General features: G+C 47.7%; 1 protein-coding gene across 1 annotated transcript; it reads right to left on the bottom strand.

Annotated features, from left to right (window-relative positions):
- Window positions 1–18,985: 18,985 nt before the first annotated feature.
- On the bottom strand, window positions 18,986–19,850 carry FGF4 (fibroblast growth factor 4). The gene is made up of 2 exons (XM_004383882.1): window positions 19,725–19,850; window positions 18,986–19,162 (listed from the first exon to the last, which is right to left on the bottom strand). Exons 1-2 carry the CDS (start codon window positions 19,848–19,850, stop codon window positions 18,986–18,988), a joined length of 303 nt encoding a protein of 100 aa, XP_004383939.1.
- Between the last annotated feature and the right edge of the window lie 280 nt (window positions 19,851–20,130).

Here is a 20,130-nt window from a genome sequence, read left to right as displayed (position 1 = left end):
GATGGGAAGGCAGAGAGGGTTAGGAGCTGGTTGAATGGACATGGGGAATCAGGGGTGGAAAGGAGGAGTGTGCTGTCACAGTATGGGGAGAGCAAGTAGGGTCATATAACAATGTATATATAAATTTTTGTATGGGGAAAAAGAAAAGTAACTTGATGTGTACTTGGATACATTTTAATTGGAATGTATAAATAATAGAGTATGAGACAGTCTAAAAAAACATACACAGGTTAGGATTCACAACACATCACAAAATGGAGGATAATTACATCATGTCACAAAATGTAGGACAACCACACAATACTGGGAATCATAGCCTAGCCAAGTTGATGCATATTTTGGGGGGACAGAATTCAATCCATGACAGCAAGCGATGAGGAGCCCTGGTGGCGAACCTGTCGTGTGTTCAGCTACCAACCTAAAGCTTGGTGTTTTGAACTCACCCGGGGGTTCCTGGGGAGAAAGGAGCCTGTGATCTGCTCCTGTAAAGATTACAGCCTAGGAAACCCTATGGGGCAGTTCTACTCTGTCACATGAGGTCGGTATGAGTCAGAATCAACTTGACAGCACCGAACAACGACAATAACATGGATAGTGAAAATGTTGCTCCATTTAAGTCAGTGCTGTGAAGTGTCCAGACAAATTTATTTAAGTAATAAAGGAATTAATTAAAACAGAAATATTAAGAAAATAAAAGTACAGATGGTCGACCATCTAAGATACTCCATTGATCTCACCCCATCTGGAGCAAGGGAGGATGAAGAAAAGCAAAGACACAAAGGAAAGATTAGTCCAAAGGACTAATGGACCACAACTACCATGGCCTCCACCAGACTGAGTCCAGCACAACTAGATGTTGCCCGGCGACCACCACTGACTGCTCTGACAGGGATCACAGTAGAGGGTCCCGGACAGAGCTGGAGAAGAATGTAGAACAAAATTCTGGCTCACACACACACACAAAAGACCAGACTCACTGACCTGACAGAGACTGGAGGAACCCCAAGAGTATGGCCCCTGGGTACACTTTTAACTCAGTAATGAAGTCACTCCTGAGATTCGCCCTTCAGTCAAAGATTAGACAGGCCCATAAAACAAAACGAGACTAAACGGGCACACCAGCCCAGGGGCAAGGATGAGAAGGCAGGAGGGGACAGGAAAGCTGGTAATGGGGAACCTAAGGTCGAGAAGGGGAGAGTGTTGACATGTCATGGGGTTGGCAACCAATGTCACAAAACAATATGTGTATTAATTGTTTAATGAGAAACTAATTTGCTCTGTAAACCTTCATCTAAAGTACAATAAAAAGAGAAAAAAAGTACAAATGGTATGTAATTAGTTACCATAAAGTCAACCCTGGCTCCTGACGACCCTATGTGTGTCAGAGTAGAACCGTGCCCCATAGGGTTTTCACTGGCTGATTTTTCAGTAGATCGCCAGGCCTTTCTTCTGAGGCACCTCTGGGTGGACTCAAACCTCCAACCTTTAGGTTAGCAGCTGAGTGCGTTAACTGCACCACCCAGGGACTCCACAGATGGTATGTAGACATAGAGGGTGGGACCCAGAGCACAAGATGAAACAGCACCCCCTGGAGTTGTGCAGTGGCAGCCCAGTGGCTCCTGAATGTCTGTGGTTTAGGAAGCACCGCTTCAGCTACTTAACCCTCCTACCAACCCCTTGAGCATTGTTATTGTTGTTATTTCCATCTTGTGTTTGAAGGAACAGGACTCAGCAGGGTTCATCCCTGTGCTCCACACTCCCAGCAAGCAGGGGACAGCGCCAGCAGTGCTGCCTGCCTGCCTCCCAGACCTAGGCTTTCCCCACCAGGTTCACCGCCTCCTTGATGCCAGTAGAGAGGCTACCCCTGACTGGAGTGTCCAGGGGCTGACAACTCGGCAGGCGGCGTTTCAGGGCCCATGCAGGATGTCCAGAGGTGGCAGCTGCCCAGGCCAGTGCAGAAGTACAGGTGTGGCAGTGGGGCTCGGGGTTCAGAAGGACCACCCAAGTGATGGTACCCAGCAGGGACAATCTCAATCTCTTCAGGAAGCAACGCGTTAGGGAGGACGGGGCACAGGCTAAACATCTAGGCAAGGAAGTGACAAGTTTGGGTACAGAGGCACCAAGGAATGGTACCAGGAGGAAGTGAGTCATGGAAAGAAGTTCCAGTTCCTGGAGCTATAGCCCCACTGGTCTCAGGTGAGCATGCTTCCCTGACCCCGTCACTGGCCATGCTGGTGCACAGGAGCTTCCTGTGGGCACAGGGTGTTCTCCATCTCTGTGTCCTCCCCAGACCCCCTGTTATGGATTGAATTATGTCCCCCCAAAATACGTGTTGTAAATCCTAACCTCTATGCCTGTGGTCCTAATCCCATTTGGAAATGGGTTGTCTTTGTTATGTTAATGAGGCAGGATTAGTGTAGGGTATGTCTTGAGTCAATCTCTTTTGAGATATACAAAAAGCTTAAACACGTGAGCAGAGAGAGAGATGGGGTAAGACAGATGTCAAAACCCATGGATATCTCCAAGAAACCAGGAAGCAGAAGCTGAAGAGACAAGGACCTTCCCCAGAGCCGACAGAGAAAGAAAGCCTTCCCCTAGAATTGGCACTCTGAATTAGGACTTCTAGCCTCCTAAACTGTGAGAAAATAAATCTCTGTTTGTTAAAGCCACCCCTTTGTGGTATTTCTGTTATAGCAGCACTAGGTAACTAAGACAGCCCCAGGTGGTTTGCTCCCAGATGGTGCTTTTATAAATTGCATTCAGTCCAGCTGGTTGGCAGTAATAATAACCTCTGCTACCTGGTGGCGTAGTGGTTAAGAGCTTGGCTGCTAACCAAAAGGTCGGCAGTTCAAATCCACCAGCTGCTCCTTGGAAACCGTATAGGGCAGTTCTACTCTGTCCTATAGGGTCGCTGTGAATCAGAACCAACTCGACAGCACCTGACAACAACAACCTACAGAAGGCAGTGGTGGTTGGTTCAGTGGTAGGACTCTCACCTTCCATGTGGGAGATCCAGGTTTGATTCCCCATCAATGCACCTCACGTGCAGCCACCACCCATCTGTCAGTGGAGGCTTGCATTATTGCTATGATGCTGAACAGGTTTCAATGGAGCTTCCAGACTAAGATGGACCAGGAAGAAAGGTCTGGTGATCCACTTCTGAAAATCAGCAAATGAAAACCCTATGGATCAGAGCAGTCAGATCCTCAATGGGTCATGGGGATGGTGCAGGACTGGGCAGCATTTCGTTTCATTGTGTTTGGGGTCACCATGAGTTGGGGCATTCCATTACATCAACAACAGCAATTACCTACAGAACGCCCACACAGCACCAGGCTCCACGCTAGCTCAGCTCATTCCCTGTGCCATTCATTGACTTCCCACCACCTCCCCAGGAGAGAGGTGCCAGGACCTCACAAGTGAGTGTGAGTATATTCTTGTTGTAAAAGACAGACTGATGGCGTTTCAAAATTTTATTTTAAGAATGAACAAATCTGTCTTGGAAGAAGTACAACCAGAATGCTCCTTAGAAGGGAGGATGGCAAGACTTCGTCTCACATACTTTGGACATGTTATCAGGAGGGACCAGTCCCTGGAGAAGGACATCATGTTTGGTAAAGTGGAGGGTCAATGAAAAAGAGGAAGACCCTCAACGAGATGGATTGACACAGTGGCTGCAACAATGGGCTCAAGCATAACAACAACTGTAAGGATGGCGCAGGACCAGGCAGTGTTTCGTTCTGTTGTACATAGGATCACGATGAGTCAGAACAGACTCAATGGCACCTAACAACAACAACTTCTAAATATTAAATATTTGTGGCATTTCAGTTTTTAAGTCATCGCTATTTGGCATTTGTTTTGTGCTAATGTTCCCTTCTTTGAATGTTTTCTATTAGCAAGTGTCTATTATTTTAATTTCCTGATTCTGATACGTGGTTTATAGTCGTGTAAGAGGCTAGGGGAAGCTGGGTGAAGGGTGTACAGAAATTCACTGTGCTATTTGCGCAACTTTTCTGTAAATCTAAAATTATTTTAAAATAAAAAGTTTAAAAAGGAAAAAAAAAGTCAGGCTGATAGAGATGAAACAGAAGTCACTGCTAACCACAGATTCCCACTCAAGGTCACTCAGGGTGACCACAATTAGGATGTTGGTGTGTTTTCTTCCAGATCATTTTGTATGTATTAGAAACAACTGTCTCAAGAATAGATGTGAAGCACTGAACACTAATGACTGAACACTAAAAGCAAACAAGTTGTAGAATGACATCAAGAACATCATACCTGAAGAAAGCAAAAGGTCATTCAAAAGACAGGAAAGAAAGAAAAGATAAACATGGATGCCAAAAGAGACTCTGAAACTTGCTCTTGAAAGTAGAGCAGCTAAAACCAAAGGAAGAAATGATGAAGTAAAAGAGCTGAACAGAAGATTTCCAAGGGAGGCTGGAGAAGACAAAGTAAAGTATTATAATGACATGTGCAAAGACCTGGAGTTAGAAAACCAAAAGGGAAGAACACGCTCAGCATTTCTCAAGCTGAAAGAACTGAAGAAAAAATGTGAGCCTCGAGTCGCAATATTGAAGGATTCTAGGGGGAAAATATTGAACGACCCAGGAAGCATCAAAAGAAAGTGGAAGGGATTGCACAGAGTCACTGTACCAAAAAGAACTGTCAACGTTCAACCATTTCAGGAGGTAGCATATGATCAAGAACCAATGGTGCTGAAGAAGTTCAAGCTGCACTGAAGGGAATGTTGAAAAACAAGGCTCTAGGAATTGAGATACCAATCGAGATGTTTCAACAAACAGGTGTCAAGAAATTAGGGAGAAAACTTCCTGGCCAACCGACTGGAAGAGATCCACATTTGTGCCCATTCCAAAGAAAGGTGATCCAACACAATGCAGAAATTATCCAACAATATCATTAATATAACATGCAAGTAAAACTTTGCTGAAGATCATTCAAAAGGAGTTACAGCAGTACATCGACAGGGAACTGCCAGAAATTCAAGCTGGATTCAGAAGAGGATGTGGAACGAGGGATAGCATTGCTGATGTCAGGTGGATCTTGGCTGAAAGCAGAGAATATCACAAGTTGTTTACCTGTGTTTTATTGACTATTCAAAGGCATTCAACTGTGTGGATAATAACAAATTATGGATAACATTGCAAAGAATGAGACTTCCAGAACACTTAATTGTGCTCATGAGGAACATGTACATAGACCAAGAAGCAGTCTTCTGAACAGAACAAAGGGATACTTCGTGGTTTAAAGTCAGGAAAGGTGTGTCAGGGTTGTATCGTTTCACCATACTTATTCAATCTGTATGCTGAGCAAATAATCTGAGAAGCTGGACTGTATGAAGAAGAATGGGGATATCAGGATTGGAGGAAGACTCATTAACAACCTATGCAGATGACACCACCTTGCTCGCTGAAAGTGAATAGGACTTGAAGCACTTACTGATAAAGATCAAAGACCACAGCCTTAAGTATGGATTACACCTCAACATAAAGAAAACAAAAATCCTCACAACTGGACCAATAAGCAGCATCATGATAAACAGAAAAGATTCAAGTTGTCAAGGATTTCATTTTACTTGGATCCACAATCAACACCCATGGAAGCAGTAGTCAAGAAATCAAAAGACACATTGCATTGGGCAAATCTGTTGCAGAAGACCTGTTTAAAGTGTTGAAAAGCAACGATGTCACTTTGAGGACTAAGGTACACCTGACCCAAGCCATGGTATTTTCAATTGCCTCATATGCATCCAAAAGCTGGACAATGAATCTGGAAGGCCGAAGAAGAATTGATACCTCTGAATTGTGGTGTTGGGGAAGAATATTGAATATACCATGGACTGCCAGAAGAACGAACAAATCTTTCTTGGAAGAAGTATAGCTAGAATGCTTCTTAGAAGCAAGGATGGCGAAACTTCGTCTCTTGTACTTTGGACATGTTCTCAGAAGGGATCAGCCCCTGGAGAAGGACATCATGCTTGGTAAAGTGGAGGGTCAGCAAAAAAGAGGAAGACCTTCAATGAGATGGATTGACACAGTGGCTGCAACAATGGGCTCAAACATAACAACGATTGTGAGGATGGTGCAGGACTGGGCAGTGTTTTGTTCTGTTGTGCAGAGGGTTGCTATGAGTTGGAACCAAACTCCATGGCACCTAACGACAACAACAATATAATCTTTAAACCTTAAGCAACCAAAAATATCCTCTAAAGTCTTCTCTAAACCAAACAGTAGTTTAACTTAATTAGTAAAGAATGTCTGCCTTGAGCACTGTGCTCTTTTAAAGAACTATCTATATGGGATCAAATTGACAACAGCAACTCGAAAGGTTAGATAGGAGCTTTAGGGGGTCATGAGTTTATGTTGAAGAAGAAGGAATAATTTGGAAAAGGACGGTGAGTATGGTTCAGTGTCACTGAACTGTTCATTTAGAACTGTTGGTGTGTTTTCCTGTGTATATTTCCAACAACAACAAAAAAACTTTTTTGCCATTTTAACCGTTTTTCCGTGCCCGATTCAGTGGCATCAGTTACGTTGGCAATGTTGCACAAACATCACCGCCGCGTATTTCCCAAATTTTTCGTAATTCTTAATATAAGCCCTACGCCCCTTAAGCTCTTGTTATTAGCTGCCATCGAGTCGATTCCAACTTTTGTGGACCTGTGTGCAGCGTAGAACTGCTCTATAGGGTTTTCAAGGCAGTGATCTTTCGGAAGCAGATCGCCAGGACCGTTTCTTCCGCAGCACCTCTGGGTGGGTTCCAAGTGTCAACCCTTTGGTTAGTAGCCCAGTGCTCAACCATTTGTGGCACCTCGTAAGCAGTAACTCCCAATTCCAGCCTCTCTCCAGCCCCTGGGAAACTGTAATGTACTTTCTGTCTGTATACAGCTGCCTATCTTAGATATTTCATGTAAAATCACACCATATGTGTCTTTTTGTGTCTGGCTCCTTTTACTGAGCATAATGTTTTCAAGATTCACCCATGTTGTAGCAGGTATCAGGACTTCATGACTGTTTATGGGTGGATAATATTCCATTGTGTGTATAGACCACGTTTTGTTTATTTATTCATCTGTCCAGCTCACTTTCAGAAGCAAGAGGCAGGGTACAAAGGGACTTGGAAATGGTGAACTAGCTGATATTTTTAAAAATAAGGGCCATGGGGCAAGTCACTGAGTGGGAAGCTTGTTCTGGGCACATTCTAAGGAGGTGACATTCTCCAGCTCCATCACCAGCACCCTGTGGCGCTCACCAGCGGGAGCCTGCTCTAGGAGGACTCTTCAGCAGGGTCACGTGTGGACTGGACTCTTGGTGGAGAAGATGCACATTGAATTACACGTATAATGAGGTCACCAAAGGCTCCTGACTGCCATCCACACGAGCACCTGATAGGAACCCCGTGTGGTGCTAGGTGCCGGGATAGAATGGTGAGCCAAACTGGACCCAATCCAGCCCTCGGAGCATGTTGTCCTGGGGCAGGGAGGGCGGGTGGGGTGGGGGAAGCAGCACTGGACAAGCAGTTGCATGACTGATTAATCAATTAATAATTCTGTAAGGGTTAGTCAGTTTGTCGTACTGTGGTGGACAGCAGGGTCGCCCATGGTGGACAGATTTCAGCAGAACTTCCAGACTAAGACAGACTCGGAAGAAAGGCCTGGTGATCTGCCTCCCAAAATCAGCCAGTGAAAACCCTAGGGATCACAACACAATATTGTCGGATACAGAGCTGGAAGATGAGCCCCCTAGGTTGGAAGGCACTCAAAATACACAGTGGCCGCAACAACGGACTCGCGCACACCAACGATCATGAAGATGGCGCAGGACCCGGCAACCTTTTGCTCTGCTGTACTTGGGGTCTCCATGAGTCAGAGCCGACTTGACAGCCGCTAACAACAACACGGTTAGGAGAAGAACTGGCGGGCATGGTGGATTCTGGTGGTGTCCCCCCAGCCCCTCCCCTAGGAGAGTGTGTGCATCTCGCAGCTGCCTCACCTGAAAGGGGCTTCTCTCTCCCCTGGAGGCAGTTTGCAGCCAGTGGCTATGGATAAGGGGGGTCCCGAAGCTCAGCCCCCTACTTAGGTCGAGCAGCTTCAGGGGCCATTCACCCCCCAGGCTCCCGGAAGGTCAGCAGGATCAGACTTCAGGCAGGCACAGTCACCTCTTTGATTAGCTCCTTTCCTGGCCCCTTCCTGCTTCCCACATTTGCTGGCACATTTGTCCTGAGAGTTCCTCCTCAATTAACCCCTTGCTCCAGGGCCCCCATGTCAATAGGCTGATGTCTGGAGACCAAAGTTTCTTAGTGGTGACCAGGGGCAGGAGGGAGGGGAGCGGATGGAGGTATTGCTGAAGGTCGACATTGGGTGGTACAAGAGGTTAATGGAAAGGTTGAAGGTTTGAGTCTACCCAGAGGCAACTGGGAAGACAGGCCTGGCAATCTACTTCTGAAAAATCAGCCACTGAAATATCTATAAGGCACAGTTCTACTCTGACACACATGGGGGTCTCCATGAGCTGGAATCGGCTTGAGAGTAAGTGTTTTTTTTGGGTTTTTTTTAGTAACCGGAGCAGCCTTTTAGGCCATGCTGAGGGCTGTGTGGTCTCCATTCTAAGGGCACCGGCACCTAATGGAGAGATTTCCAGCAGGAGGAGGCAGGATGGAATTTGCGTGTTGAAAAGCTCCTGGAGAACAGGCTGTTGGGGGCAAGGTGGACATGCAAGGCCACCGGGGAGAGGGGTACTGCAGTCACCTAGGCCCAAGGGGAGGTGGCCTGTGCAAAGGCCCTGCTGGGCAGACGGAGAGACAAGGCCAGGTTTCAGAGCCAAGGAATGAAACAAGCCAGGCCACGTAAGGGCCGCAGGGACAGGGAGGGGCCACAGGGACAGGGAGGGGCCGCAGGGACAGGGAGGGGCAGCAGGGTTGTGGCTCGTGCCCCTGGACAGAAGGACAGGGTGGTCGTACTTGGCTATGTGGAGGCTGAGGCACCTTAGTGCCTCCAAGTAGAGCAGGTCTGAGGCTCAGGGAGAGGTTGTGCTGGGGGTGAGTGGTCGGACAAGTAATGGGACGATTGTCCAGTAAAGGGTGTCTTAGGGTTCCCTAGAGAAACAGAAGCGGTGACAATTGTTTATAATGTATATGTAATATTATACACATAAAGAGAGAGTCCCTGGGTGGTACAAATGGTTAACGTGCTTGGCTGCTAACCGAGAACTTGGAGGTTTGAGTCCACGCAGCAGCACCTTGGAAGAAAGGCCTGGTGATCTGCTTCTGAAAATTCAGCCATTGAAAACCCTCTCTAGCACAGTTCTACTCGGATGCGCATGGGGCCGCCATAAGTCGGAGCTGACCCCACAGCAATTGTCTAAATACATATACTTGCTGTTGTGTGCCATCGAGTCAATTCCGACTCATAGCGACCCCATAGGACAGAGTAGAACTGCCTGGCAGGTTTTTAAAGCTGTAATCATGGGGGCGGATCGCCTGGTCTTTTCTCCCTCGGAGTCCCTGGATAGGTTCCAACCACTGACTTTTCGGTTAGCTGTTGAGCGCTTAACCACGTCACCATCAAAACTCATATATATGTATATACATAAGAAACAAAACAACAACCCCTTGCCATCGAGTCAATTCCAACTCATAGCGACCCCATAGGACAGAGCAGAACTGCTCCATCAGGTTTCCAAGGAGCGCCTGGTGGATTTGAACTGCCCACCTTCTGGTTAGCAGCCCAGCTCTTAACCACTGTGCCACCAGGGCTCCGTGTGTGTATATATATATGTATATGTCTGTGTGTATGGAGGCGCCCTGGTGGCACCGTGGTTAAGCTCTTGGCTGCTAACCAGAAGGTGGGCAGTTCGAACCCACCAGTAGCTCCATGGGAGAAAGATGTGGCAGTCAGTTCCCATAAAGATTACAGTCTTGGAAACCCCATGGGGCAGTTCTACTCTGTCCTATAGGGTCACTGTGAGTTGGATTCTACTTGATGGCAGTGGGTTTTTTTTGTATGTGCGTGCATGTGTATGTGTGAGCGTGTGTGTGTGTGCGTGATGCGGTTTCCGTTCCAAAGACTCCATTGTAAGTTGGTTGATGAAAGTCAGATACCTCTTTTTTTAATTTTGTTTTGTTTCCATTTTGAAACAGGACAATGTTCTGAACAGTAGATCATAAATTGAACATGTGCAAAGAGAATATCTGAGAATGGTAACATCAGCAAATTATGTGTTGAAACATTGTATGTAGTACATATTACTAATGGTAATATGTAAAAAAAAAAAAAAAACTGACTACCTTAAGTGCAGTTCTTCGTAAGTTGGGGTCTACCTGGAGAGAGAGAGAGAGGTGTATTTTAAGGAATGGGCCCATGTGAGTCTGGTGGGCTTGGCAAGTCGAAACTCTGTGGGTCAGGCTGGAGATTCCTGCAGTCTTGTGTCCCCAGATTCATAGGTCAGGAGAAGGGAAGAGTGGAGGAGTTTGGTAGTGTGTCTATTAATAGTCTGGAGGCAGAACACACCCCCAGGAAAACTCTCTTAAGGCCTTCAACTGATTGGACAAGGCCCACCCACATGATGAAAGGTGATCTGCTTTACTGGAGGCCGGCGATTTACTCACACAAGACTATTCCACCACAGACTCTAGACTAGTGTTTGGCCAAACATAGGGCGCCACGGCCCAACATCAGATTAACATCACAAAGGGCTTCCTAGTTCTGGGGTACCTAAGCCTCTCTGGGTCTCCTGTGCAGGGCTTGGTGCATTACAGGCACACCCTGGCTCTCCCAGCTCAGGCTTGGATCCCTTCCCAGAGCCAGGCCAGGTGGGCAGGACCTGCGTTTGGTTGTCTCCCAGTTCCCCATCATGAGACGGTGCCCAGAGTGAACACTCCTCCCCACTCACCCCCTTTTTTTAAACAAGCATATGAGATGTGAATGATAAATCAAAAGCAATGACAAAATGCTGAAAGAAACACATCCCCGTTGCCATCGACTCAATTCCAACTAGTCGCAACCCTGTAGGACAGAGTAGAACTGCTCCATAGGGTTTCCTAGGCTGTAATCTTTAAGGAAGCAGACTGCCACATCTTTCTCCCACCGAGCTGCTGGTGGGTTCTAACTGCCAACCTTTCTGTTAGCAGCTAAATGCTTAATCAACTGCGCCACCAGGGCTGTTCTGTAAAATTACAACCTAGGAAACCCTATCGGGCCATTCTACTCTGTCCTATAGGGTCACTGTGAGTCGCAATTAACTCAACAGCACACAGTAACATATACTAGTTATATTGAGACCCTGTAAGTTTCCTTTTGGCAAAGCTATTCCTTGTATATAAAACCAAAAACCAAACCCATTGCTGTCACGTTGATTCTGACTCATAGCGACCCTATAGGACAGAGTAGAATTGTCTCATAGGGTTTCCAAGGCTGTAATCTTTATGGGGAACCCTGGTGGTGCAGTGGTTAAGAGCTACGGCTCCAAACCAAAAGGTTTGGAAACCCAATGGGGCAGTTCTACTCTGTCCCATAGGGTTGCTATGAGTTGGAATCGATTTGACAGCAACTAGTTTGGTTTGGTTTTAATCTTTACGAAAGCAGACTGCCACATCTTTCTCCCATGGACCAAACCACCAACCTTGCAGTTAGCAGCTGAGCACTTTAACCACTGCACCACCAGGGCTCCTTGATAAAATGCTAGTGTTGAAGAAATACCCTAAGCTCATGAGTCCTTTGAGTTGGAACCTACTCGATGGCACCTAACAACAGCAATATGAATGAAGTTGTCAAGGATTTCATTTTACTTGGATCCACAATCAACACCCACGGAAGCAGCAGTCAAGAAATCAAACGATGCATTGCATTGGGCAAATCTGCAGCAAAAGACCTCTTTAAAGTGTTGAAAAGCAAAGATGTCACCTTGAAGACTAAGGTGCGCCTAACCCAAGCCATGGTGTTTTCAATTGCCTCGTATGCATGTGAAAGCTGGACAATGAATAAGGAAGACTAAAGAAGAATTGATGCCTTTGAATTGTGATGTTGTTGAAGAATATTGAATACACCACGGACTGCCAGAGGCACGAACAAATCTGTCTTGGAAGAAGTACAGCCAGAATGCTCCTTAGAAGCAAGGATGGAGAGACTGCGTCTTACATACTTTGGACATGTTGTCGGGAGGGATCTACCCCTGGAGAAGGACATCATGCTTGGTAAACTAGAGGGTCAGTGAAAAAGAGGAAGACCCTCAATAAGATGGATTAACACAGTGGCTGCAACAATGGGCTCAAGCATAACAACGATTGTGAGGATGGCGCAGGACCGGGCAGTGTTTCATTCTGTTGTACACGGGGTCGGTATGAGTCGGAACTGACTGAACAGCACCTAACAACAGAGCAGTCACCTTTTAGACCAAACAAGGGCCAGCCAGGATGGTCTGCGTTTGATGGGAATGGAAAATCCTAGGGTGCCCCTAACGGTTCTCTTCTGAAACAAGGCAACTGGCAGGGCGCTGGTTCTAAGGGACCCAGACTCTCCCAGAAAGACCTGGCCACACCCTGGGGAAGGGCCTTTTCTCTGCATGTCAGCAACTCCTAGCACAGATCAGAAAACCAATTGTGCCATTAGCAGGAAGATAAGAGAGGATTGGGGCATTAAGACGATAATTAAGTCTCTTAGGAGAATGAGCATGAGAATGGGCAGTATGTATTGTTGGCCGAGCCAAGCACTTTGCATACGTCATGTCGTGAATCCCTGCGGCTACTGGGGACTGGAGACAGAAGCTCATCCAAGGTCACACGGCCAGGAGCGGTGGGGCTGGCCAGAAAACAGAACAGAGGAATGGATTCCCTGCCTCCGTGGTCGGCTGGTTTGGAGAAACTCCAGCAAGCCCACGTCCTCTTTGATTAATCTGACTTCTCACCACCTCCACCCGCCCCGTCCCAGCATCAGCTCCAGCCAGAATCCCCGCAATTTCCTGGCAGGACTCCTTGGCTGCCACCTTTGCTCCCTAACAGTCTATTCTCATCCTAGCTGGTCATGTCCTTCCTTGGCTCAAACCCCAGAGACTCCAGATGGCTCCATCTCACTCAGAGAAAAAGCCAAAGTTGGTGGCGTCCAAGGCCCCCCATGATCTGGCCTCTCTGACCTCACCCCGTCCTGTGACTCCAGCCACACTGGCCTTCTGCTGCCCCTCAAACAGCCCTAGCCCCATCTGGCCCAGGGCCTTTGCACATGCTGCTCCTGCCTGGAACTACTCCCCAGGTGCCCCACACGGCTCCCTTGCATGCTTCATGTCTTTGCTCAAATGTCACCTTCTTGGGGAGACCCAGCTTGGCCTCCTTGCCTCCCCACCCTGCTCTTGTGCTGTATGTGAGTGCTGTCACCCTTGCTGGGTAGTTTATGTTCCGTGCTTACAGTCCGACTCACACATTGCAAGGAGGGCTCCCGGCAGGCAGGGATCTTTGTCTCCACTCGTGTTTGCAGGCACACAGCAGGCACTCAATGAATGTGTCACACCAGTGAATGAATGAACAAACACCTCTTTGGGTCCATCTTTGATGCTCTGGGTGGCGCAATCTACTTCCGAAAAATCAGCCATTGAAAACCCTATGGAGCACAGTTCTGACACAAGTGGGGTTGCCAGGAGTTGGTGACTGGTTATGCTAGAGGCTGCAAAGCCCGGCTGAAGCTAAATTCAGCTAAATGATGGGCAGATTTTCACCCCAGAAGCTGGACGAGGCATTCCTGGTTTGAGCACGGAGTGCCAAAGCCCACCTGGAAAGCTAAAACCACGAGACCGAGGCGCAGACAATCCATCAGCCCCTCGGAGGCCCCAGGGCCAGCAGAAGGGAAAGGGAAAGGCTGGGCATGAGTCAGGTTCTACTCCCCACCCTCACCCCAAATATCAACCACCACCATGTACCTCTTAAGTCACAGCTAGATCAAGAGGTAAGGGAAGAAGAACATGATGTCCCGGCAGGCAAGGTAGGTACAATTTAGGATCCTCCAACCTGGATGGATTTTTGGGGTCACTTTGTAAAATGATTGGATATATATTCTAAGGGGAGGAACCCTAGATTCTAGGCCTGTCAGGTTAGCATTTAATATATTTTAATGAAATCCACAAAGGAGTCCTGGTGGCACAGTCATTAAGTGCTCAGCTGTTAACCGAAAGGTTGGTGGTTCAAACCCACCAGCCGCTCCATGGGAGAAAGATGTGGCAGTCTGCTTCCATAGAGATTTACAGCCTTGGAAACCCTATGGGGCAGTTCTACTCTGTCCTATAAGGTTGCTATGAGTCAGAATCGACCCAAGGGCAGTGGGTTTAACACAATCCACAGTGATTATGTACTTATTAGTAAAGACAATGTATCTGTCTGTCTGTCTACCTATCTTTTATCTAATAAAATATACATAAATACATAAAAAAACAGTCACTACTAAGTACATAAGTAGGAGCCTTGGTGGCACAGTGGTTAAAGCAGTCGGCTGTTAACCAAAAGTTCGGCAGTTCGAACCCACCAGCTGCTCCATGGGAGAAAGATGTGGCAGTCTGCTTCCACAGAGATTTACAGCCTTGGAAACCCTATGGGGCAGTTCTACTCTGTCTTATAGGGTCACTATAAGTTGGAATCAACTCGAGGGCAGTGGATTTGGTTTTGGGTAAGTACATAAATACACACATACATACATTTATATATGTACATATCCGAGAAGCTGGACTATACGAAGAAGAACAGGGCATCAGGATTGGAGGAAGACTCATTAACAACCTGCATTATGCAGATGACACAATATTGCTTGCTGAAAGTGAAAAGGACTTGAAGCACTTACTGATGAAGATCAAAGATCACAGCCTTCAGGATTACACCTAAACATGTATAAAACAAAAATCCTCACAACTGGACCAATAAGCAACATCATGATAAACGGAGAAAAGACTGAAGTGTCAAGGATTTCATTTTACTTGGATCCACAATCAACACCCATGGAAGCTGCAGTCGAGAAATCAAAAGACGTACTGCTTAGGCAAATCTGCTGCAAAAGACCTCTTTAAAGTATTGAAAAGCAAAAATCTTCACCTTGATGAAGACTCTGACCCAAGCCATGGTGTTTTCAATCACCTCATATGCATGTGAAAGCTGGACAATGAATAAAGAAGATGGAAGAATTGATGCCTTTGAATTGTGGTGTTGGCAAAGAATATTGAATATACCATGGACTGCAGGAACAACGAACAAATCTGTCTTGGAAGTACAACCAGAATGCTTCTTAGACTATGTCTCACATACTTTGGACATGTTGTCAGGAGGGACCAGTCCCTGAAGGACATCATGCTTGGGAGAGTAGAGGGTCAGCAAAAAAGAGGAAGACCCTCTATGAGATGGATTGACACAGTGGCTGCAACAATGGGCTCAAACATAGCAACGGTTGTGAGGATGGCGCAGGACCGGGCAGTGTTTGGTTCTGTTGTGCACGGGGTCACTGTGAGTCAGAACCGCCTCGTCGGCACCTACCAAAGACATAGTATGTTTGTATATATGTATTGACGGTATGTGTGTATTGTAACAGGGTTTCCTAGGCTGTTGTTATCTTTTCAGGAGCAGATCATCAAATCTTTTCTCCTTGGGAGCTGCTGGGTGGGTTCGAACCTCTAACCTTTTGGTTAGCAGCTGAATGCTTAACCATTGCATCACTAGGGTTCCTTTTATGTGCACTATGCATAATTATACTGTAATTAAAGACTACATTTTCACAGAACAATATGTACCACTACATGGTTGATACCGACCAACCAGTTGCGATTACATGGTCAGCCTTGACTCACAGGGGCACCTCGTGTCCGAGTAGAACCGTGCTCCACAGGGTTTTCAATGGCTGACTTTTTAAAGCTACATCTCCAGGTCTTTCTTTTAAGGCACCTCTGGGTGGACCTGAAAGTCCAACCTTCCGGTTATCAGCCGAGCGTGTTTAACTGACGGCATTACCCAGCCACACCTCTATGATCAATACACTCTGGTATTCTCTTTCTACATTTTATACCATCTATTATTCCATTCCCTGCTTAGAAAAGGCTAGTCGGGGCCCATTACATTGATTTCCAGAGCCACTGGTGGTCTCTGCTGCGTTTGGAAAACACTGAGTTTGTCTTCAGAGGACCAGACCCTCGGCGCGGGCTCCACCACCAGCCCCCATGAAACTGCAAATTGCCTTGCAGACCACCAGGCAAAGCCTGGCTGGTGACAGTGTGGGCAGGGCGTGAACTGGCCCCACTGGGGGAACGAGAATAAACCATTAGATTCAGAGTCACCGCGAAACTTCGTGACACTGACATCCCCCCGGCTCCTGTTTTCAAGGCTGCATTTGTGTGGACACAGCTGGCTAGAATCCATCTCCCCTGCCCCCGCCCCACCCCCAGCAATGTGAGGTTCAAGGCCTCAAATAGAAAGGCCACTGGAAGACGGGGGGTGGGGGGAATGGAAATCGTATTTTGACACTTCAAGGCATGTTTTAATATTTTTTTAATACCTTTCCCAATTATTTACATCATTTACATCAAGTCCCGTTTTTTTTTAAATACATAATTGTTTATCATTTACTCTGCATTTAAATGTGCATAGCACATACATCCCAATATCCATCGGCACCTGTATAAAACTACAGATTCTGACCGCAGCGGTAAATACAGAAACCTCAACCCCCATCACAGCAATATCAAAACTTTACACTATCTCAAAGGTACAATTATGTTCCAAATGCATCACACATGATACTCGGAAGAAATACACACACATACACACACACACGCACACGCACATTTCGATATGATCAAGGATGCCAGAATTCTGTACTTAAGACATCTTAATTCCTGACGATTTGATTGGGCTCTGAAACAAGACATAATAATTTACTGTGTTTAACACGATCATGGTTACGGAGTGAACACATTAAATGCAGAAGGTCCGTAAATTCCTCCCCAAACGGCATGAAGATGTTCAGGCATCACTTTTCCTCAACCCACCTGGAGTTTCAGGCATGGTTTAAAATTAAAACTTAAAATTAAAAAAACAAAAACCAGCATTGCTATTATCGTAGGACTAGACGTTTTAAGAAGTGTGGTTCTTGCCTGAGTGGTTTTGCGAGACGCTTCTCTCTCCCAGGCCTCGGTTAAGAATAGTATTGTAAGTAGATGATTTGCATTCAAACAAAGAGTTTTAAAAAGGAATGTGAAAGACAAAAACTCCAGTCAGACCTTCCAGTCGTCAGTAGACCCCCATAAAGTTAATTTGGGAAGACAGCTCAGAAACGTCCTCCGCGCGCACGGAAGTCTTGGGGAAGCATTCGGAGCATTCCTGGTAGCAGGCGAAGATCATTTTGTATCAACTCTAAACAGTCATTCATTAAAATTAAACGTTTGCCATCACCTCGGAACTTTTTTTAGACATTATCGACCCTGCCTCTTCCATCTTTGCTTCAACGACAGGAGGGTTCCATTTGTAAAATATATAAAGAAAAATATAAGGTTACTTGGTGACCATATAGGGCACCGTAACAGCTGTCTGCAAATATTTTCACCATGATTATCCTTACTAAAAGTAAATCACGGGGTAAAGATAGCTCAAACGTGACAAGGTTCAAATGGGATGCACCGAACGAAGCTATCTGCAACCCTTTTTGGCTACATATGGAAAAAAAAGCTACTTGGGATGGCAAACCCTGGACCCAGTCTGAACTCTCCACGGATTTTGTAAGATGACTGGTTTAAGGGCTTGTGAGGTAGACGTTAAATCCACTTAATCAGGGAACGCCCAGAGAGAAGCAGCAGCATCCTCGGTGCAAACACCGCAAGGAGTGTTTTGTACAATGACAGACAGGGACGTTTCATCTACAATGAACAGCTCATTCTGGTCTGATGTGTCCTCAGCCCAGGGGAGCCTGGTGGTTTTTTCATAGGTGCCATTACATTATTGGAGCCCTGGTGGCACCGTGGTTAAGAGCTCGGCTGCTAACCAAAAAGGTCAGCAGTTCGAATCCACCAGCTGCTCCTGGGAAACCTGATGGGGCAGCTCTACTCTGTCCTACAGGGCTGCTGTGAGTCGGAATCGACTCAATGGCAACAGGTTTGGTTTGCTTTTACATCATCAGAAGTATCTGCTCTCACAGATGAGATTTCATCCCTGGGGTTGTGGTTGTGGCTGCAAACAGAGCCATCTTGCCCCATTCTGTCCACCTCCTAGCCTGCCAGGGGGGCGCTCTCCATTCCTTTCAGTGGAATTGGGAACTGTGTTTGCCTCCTCCCCTCCGCCTCCAGCATGGCTGTGGGTGATCCCAAAAAAGGAAGACAAGAGTTTATGCAGTTCTGCAAGCGGCTCTCCCGCCTGGTGGATGGAGGAAGATTGACTACACGGGTTTAAAGGTCAGCCTTGGCAGGTCTAAAAACAGAGCGGCAGGAGGACTTTGACTGTGCACTCTCTGTCCCTGAAGTAAACCGATATGTCCCAATTAATAGCAACAGAGTGCAGGGAGTGGGACGCTGGAAGATGCTAGAAGAGAAAGACAAGACTGGAAGCTTCCTCAGAGGGCTTCCCAAGCCCCAGAAAGGCCTCTCCATACTCAGGCACGCTCACCTCCATACTCAAGGGGGCCAGCAGGTGCAAGCAGGGCTGATCACAGAATCCAAGTTCATTGCTTTAAAAACACAGAATAGCAGCACATTTGTGACAACTTTTTGACAAGTTCAATAAATCCAACGGTCAGGTTCTCCACAGTTGCACCAGATTAAGTAGATTTCTTTTTTCGTCTTTTTTTTTTTTTCCCCAGAGAAAATATGAAACACACCCACAGAACCATAAATAATTTGGTGGCAATATATACACATTTAAATAATTAAATATGTTACACCTACTCTTGCATTAAACTCTCCATCCAAAGAAAGTGCACCAACATTGTCCTGCATGCCTCCCTCTCGGGGGCTCCGGATGGTCACAGCCTGGGGAGGAAGTGGGTGACCTTCATGGTGGGTGACACCCGGTTCCCCTTCTTGGTCTTCCCGTTCTTACTCAGGGCGATGAACATGCCGGGGGACTTGTAGGACTCGTAGGCGTTGTAGTTATTGGGGAGGAGGATTTCTTTGAACATGCACTCCTCGGTGAAGAAGGGCTGAAGAAAAGGGGAAGAGCGTGAGGGTTGACCCTGGGGGCCAGCGGCCAGGGACTCCTTTCCATCTAGGCTGAGAGGTGACCCTGGGGAGCTGGGCTGTCAGGACCCCCACAGAGTGAGGAGAGGCATAGCCAGGCCAGCCCACGGCAGCTGGTGCTTCTGCCACCTGCCAACTCCTGGTGGCCAGAGAATTTCAGCTGGCCTCCGCGCATCGTAAGGACTTCAGCCCTGTTTGCTAGGATCCCCATGGCCCCCAGAGAAGGGCTCCCAACGGTGTGTGCCGGGACAGGAGACGGCCACCCAGGGGTGCCGGGAACCTCAGCGTTCCTGCTTCCAAGCTGTTCCTCTTGATCTGGGCTGCCCACTTCCCCGCTCCCCACGGTGACTGTCCAACCACGTTTCTGGGCAGTTCGCGGGTAGAAGTGGGGCGCTGCTCGCCAAGGCATCCCGTGACCCCGCCTCTGATCCACCATCCAGGCTCAGGTCGGTCCCGGGCGTCTGGATCCGGCCCACGCTGCACGCCGCCCCACCCGGGTGCCCGGCCGGCCCCTGCGGTACTCACCGAGCCGTAGAGCTTGCCCTTGCTGTTCATGGCCACGAAGAACCGGCTGGAGACGCCAAAGATGCTCACGACGCCCCGCTCCACCGGCGAGAGTTCTAGCAGGCCTACGGTGCGGGCGCGGGTCATTCCTGGAGGCAGCAGGGGTCCATCGGCCCGCACCGCCCCTCCCGGCCTCCCCTAGGCCTGCGCGTCCCCGCGGACTCCCATTTCTGGGAGGGGTGGGGTGTAAAGGGCCCCCGACGCAGGCCGAGCCCAGGGGCCCCCGTAGCCTAGCGTCCTGGACGCGCGGCGGCCGCGCCCCGCACCAACAGCCCCCGAGCCCGGCCTCGGCCTGGCCTCTCGTCCCGGGCCCCCGCGGGCGCCGGTGCCCACGGGCGAGGCCGCTGGAATTCGGCCCCGTAAGACT

The sequence above is a fragment of the Trichechus manatus genome, unplaced genomic scaffold (assembly GCF_000243295.1).
Source record: "Trichechus manatus latirostris isolate Lorelei unplaced genomic scaffold, TriManLat1.0 scaffold00113, whole genome shotgun sequence".
Taxonomy (NCBI): domain Eukaryota; kingdom Metazoa; phylum Chordata; class Mammalia; order Sirenia; family Trichechidae; genus Trichechus; species Trichechus manatus.
This window is presented reverse-complemented; position numbering and strand designations above follow the sequence as displayed.

Excerpts from the sequence above, each read along its gene's own strand:
- FGF4 (XM_004383882.1), bottom strand. The coding sequence starts at position 19,850 with ATGACCCGCGCCCGCACCGTAGGCCTGCTAGAACTCTCGCCGGTGGAG. Across the intron at positions 19,163-19,724 it reads AGGGCAAGCTCTACGGCTCG|CCCTTCTTCACCGAGGAGTG; the intron begins GTGAGTACCGCA and ends CCTTTTCTTCAG.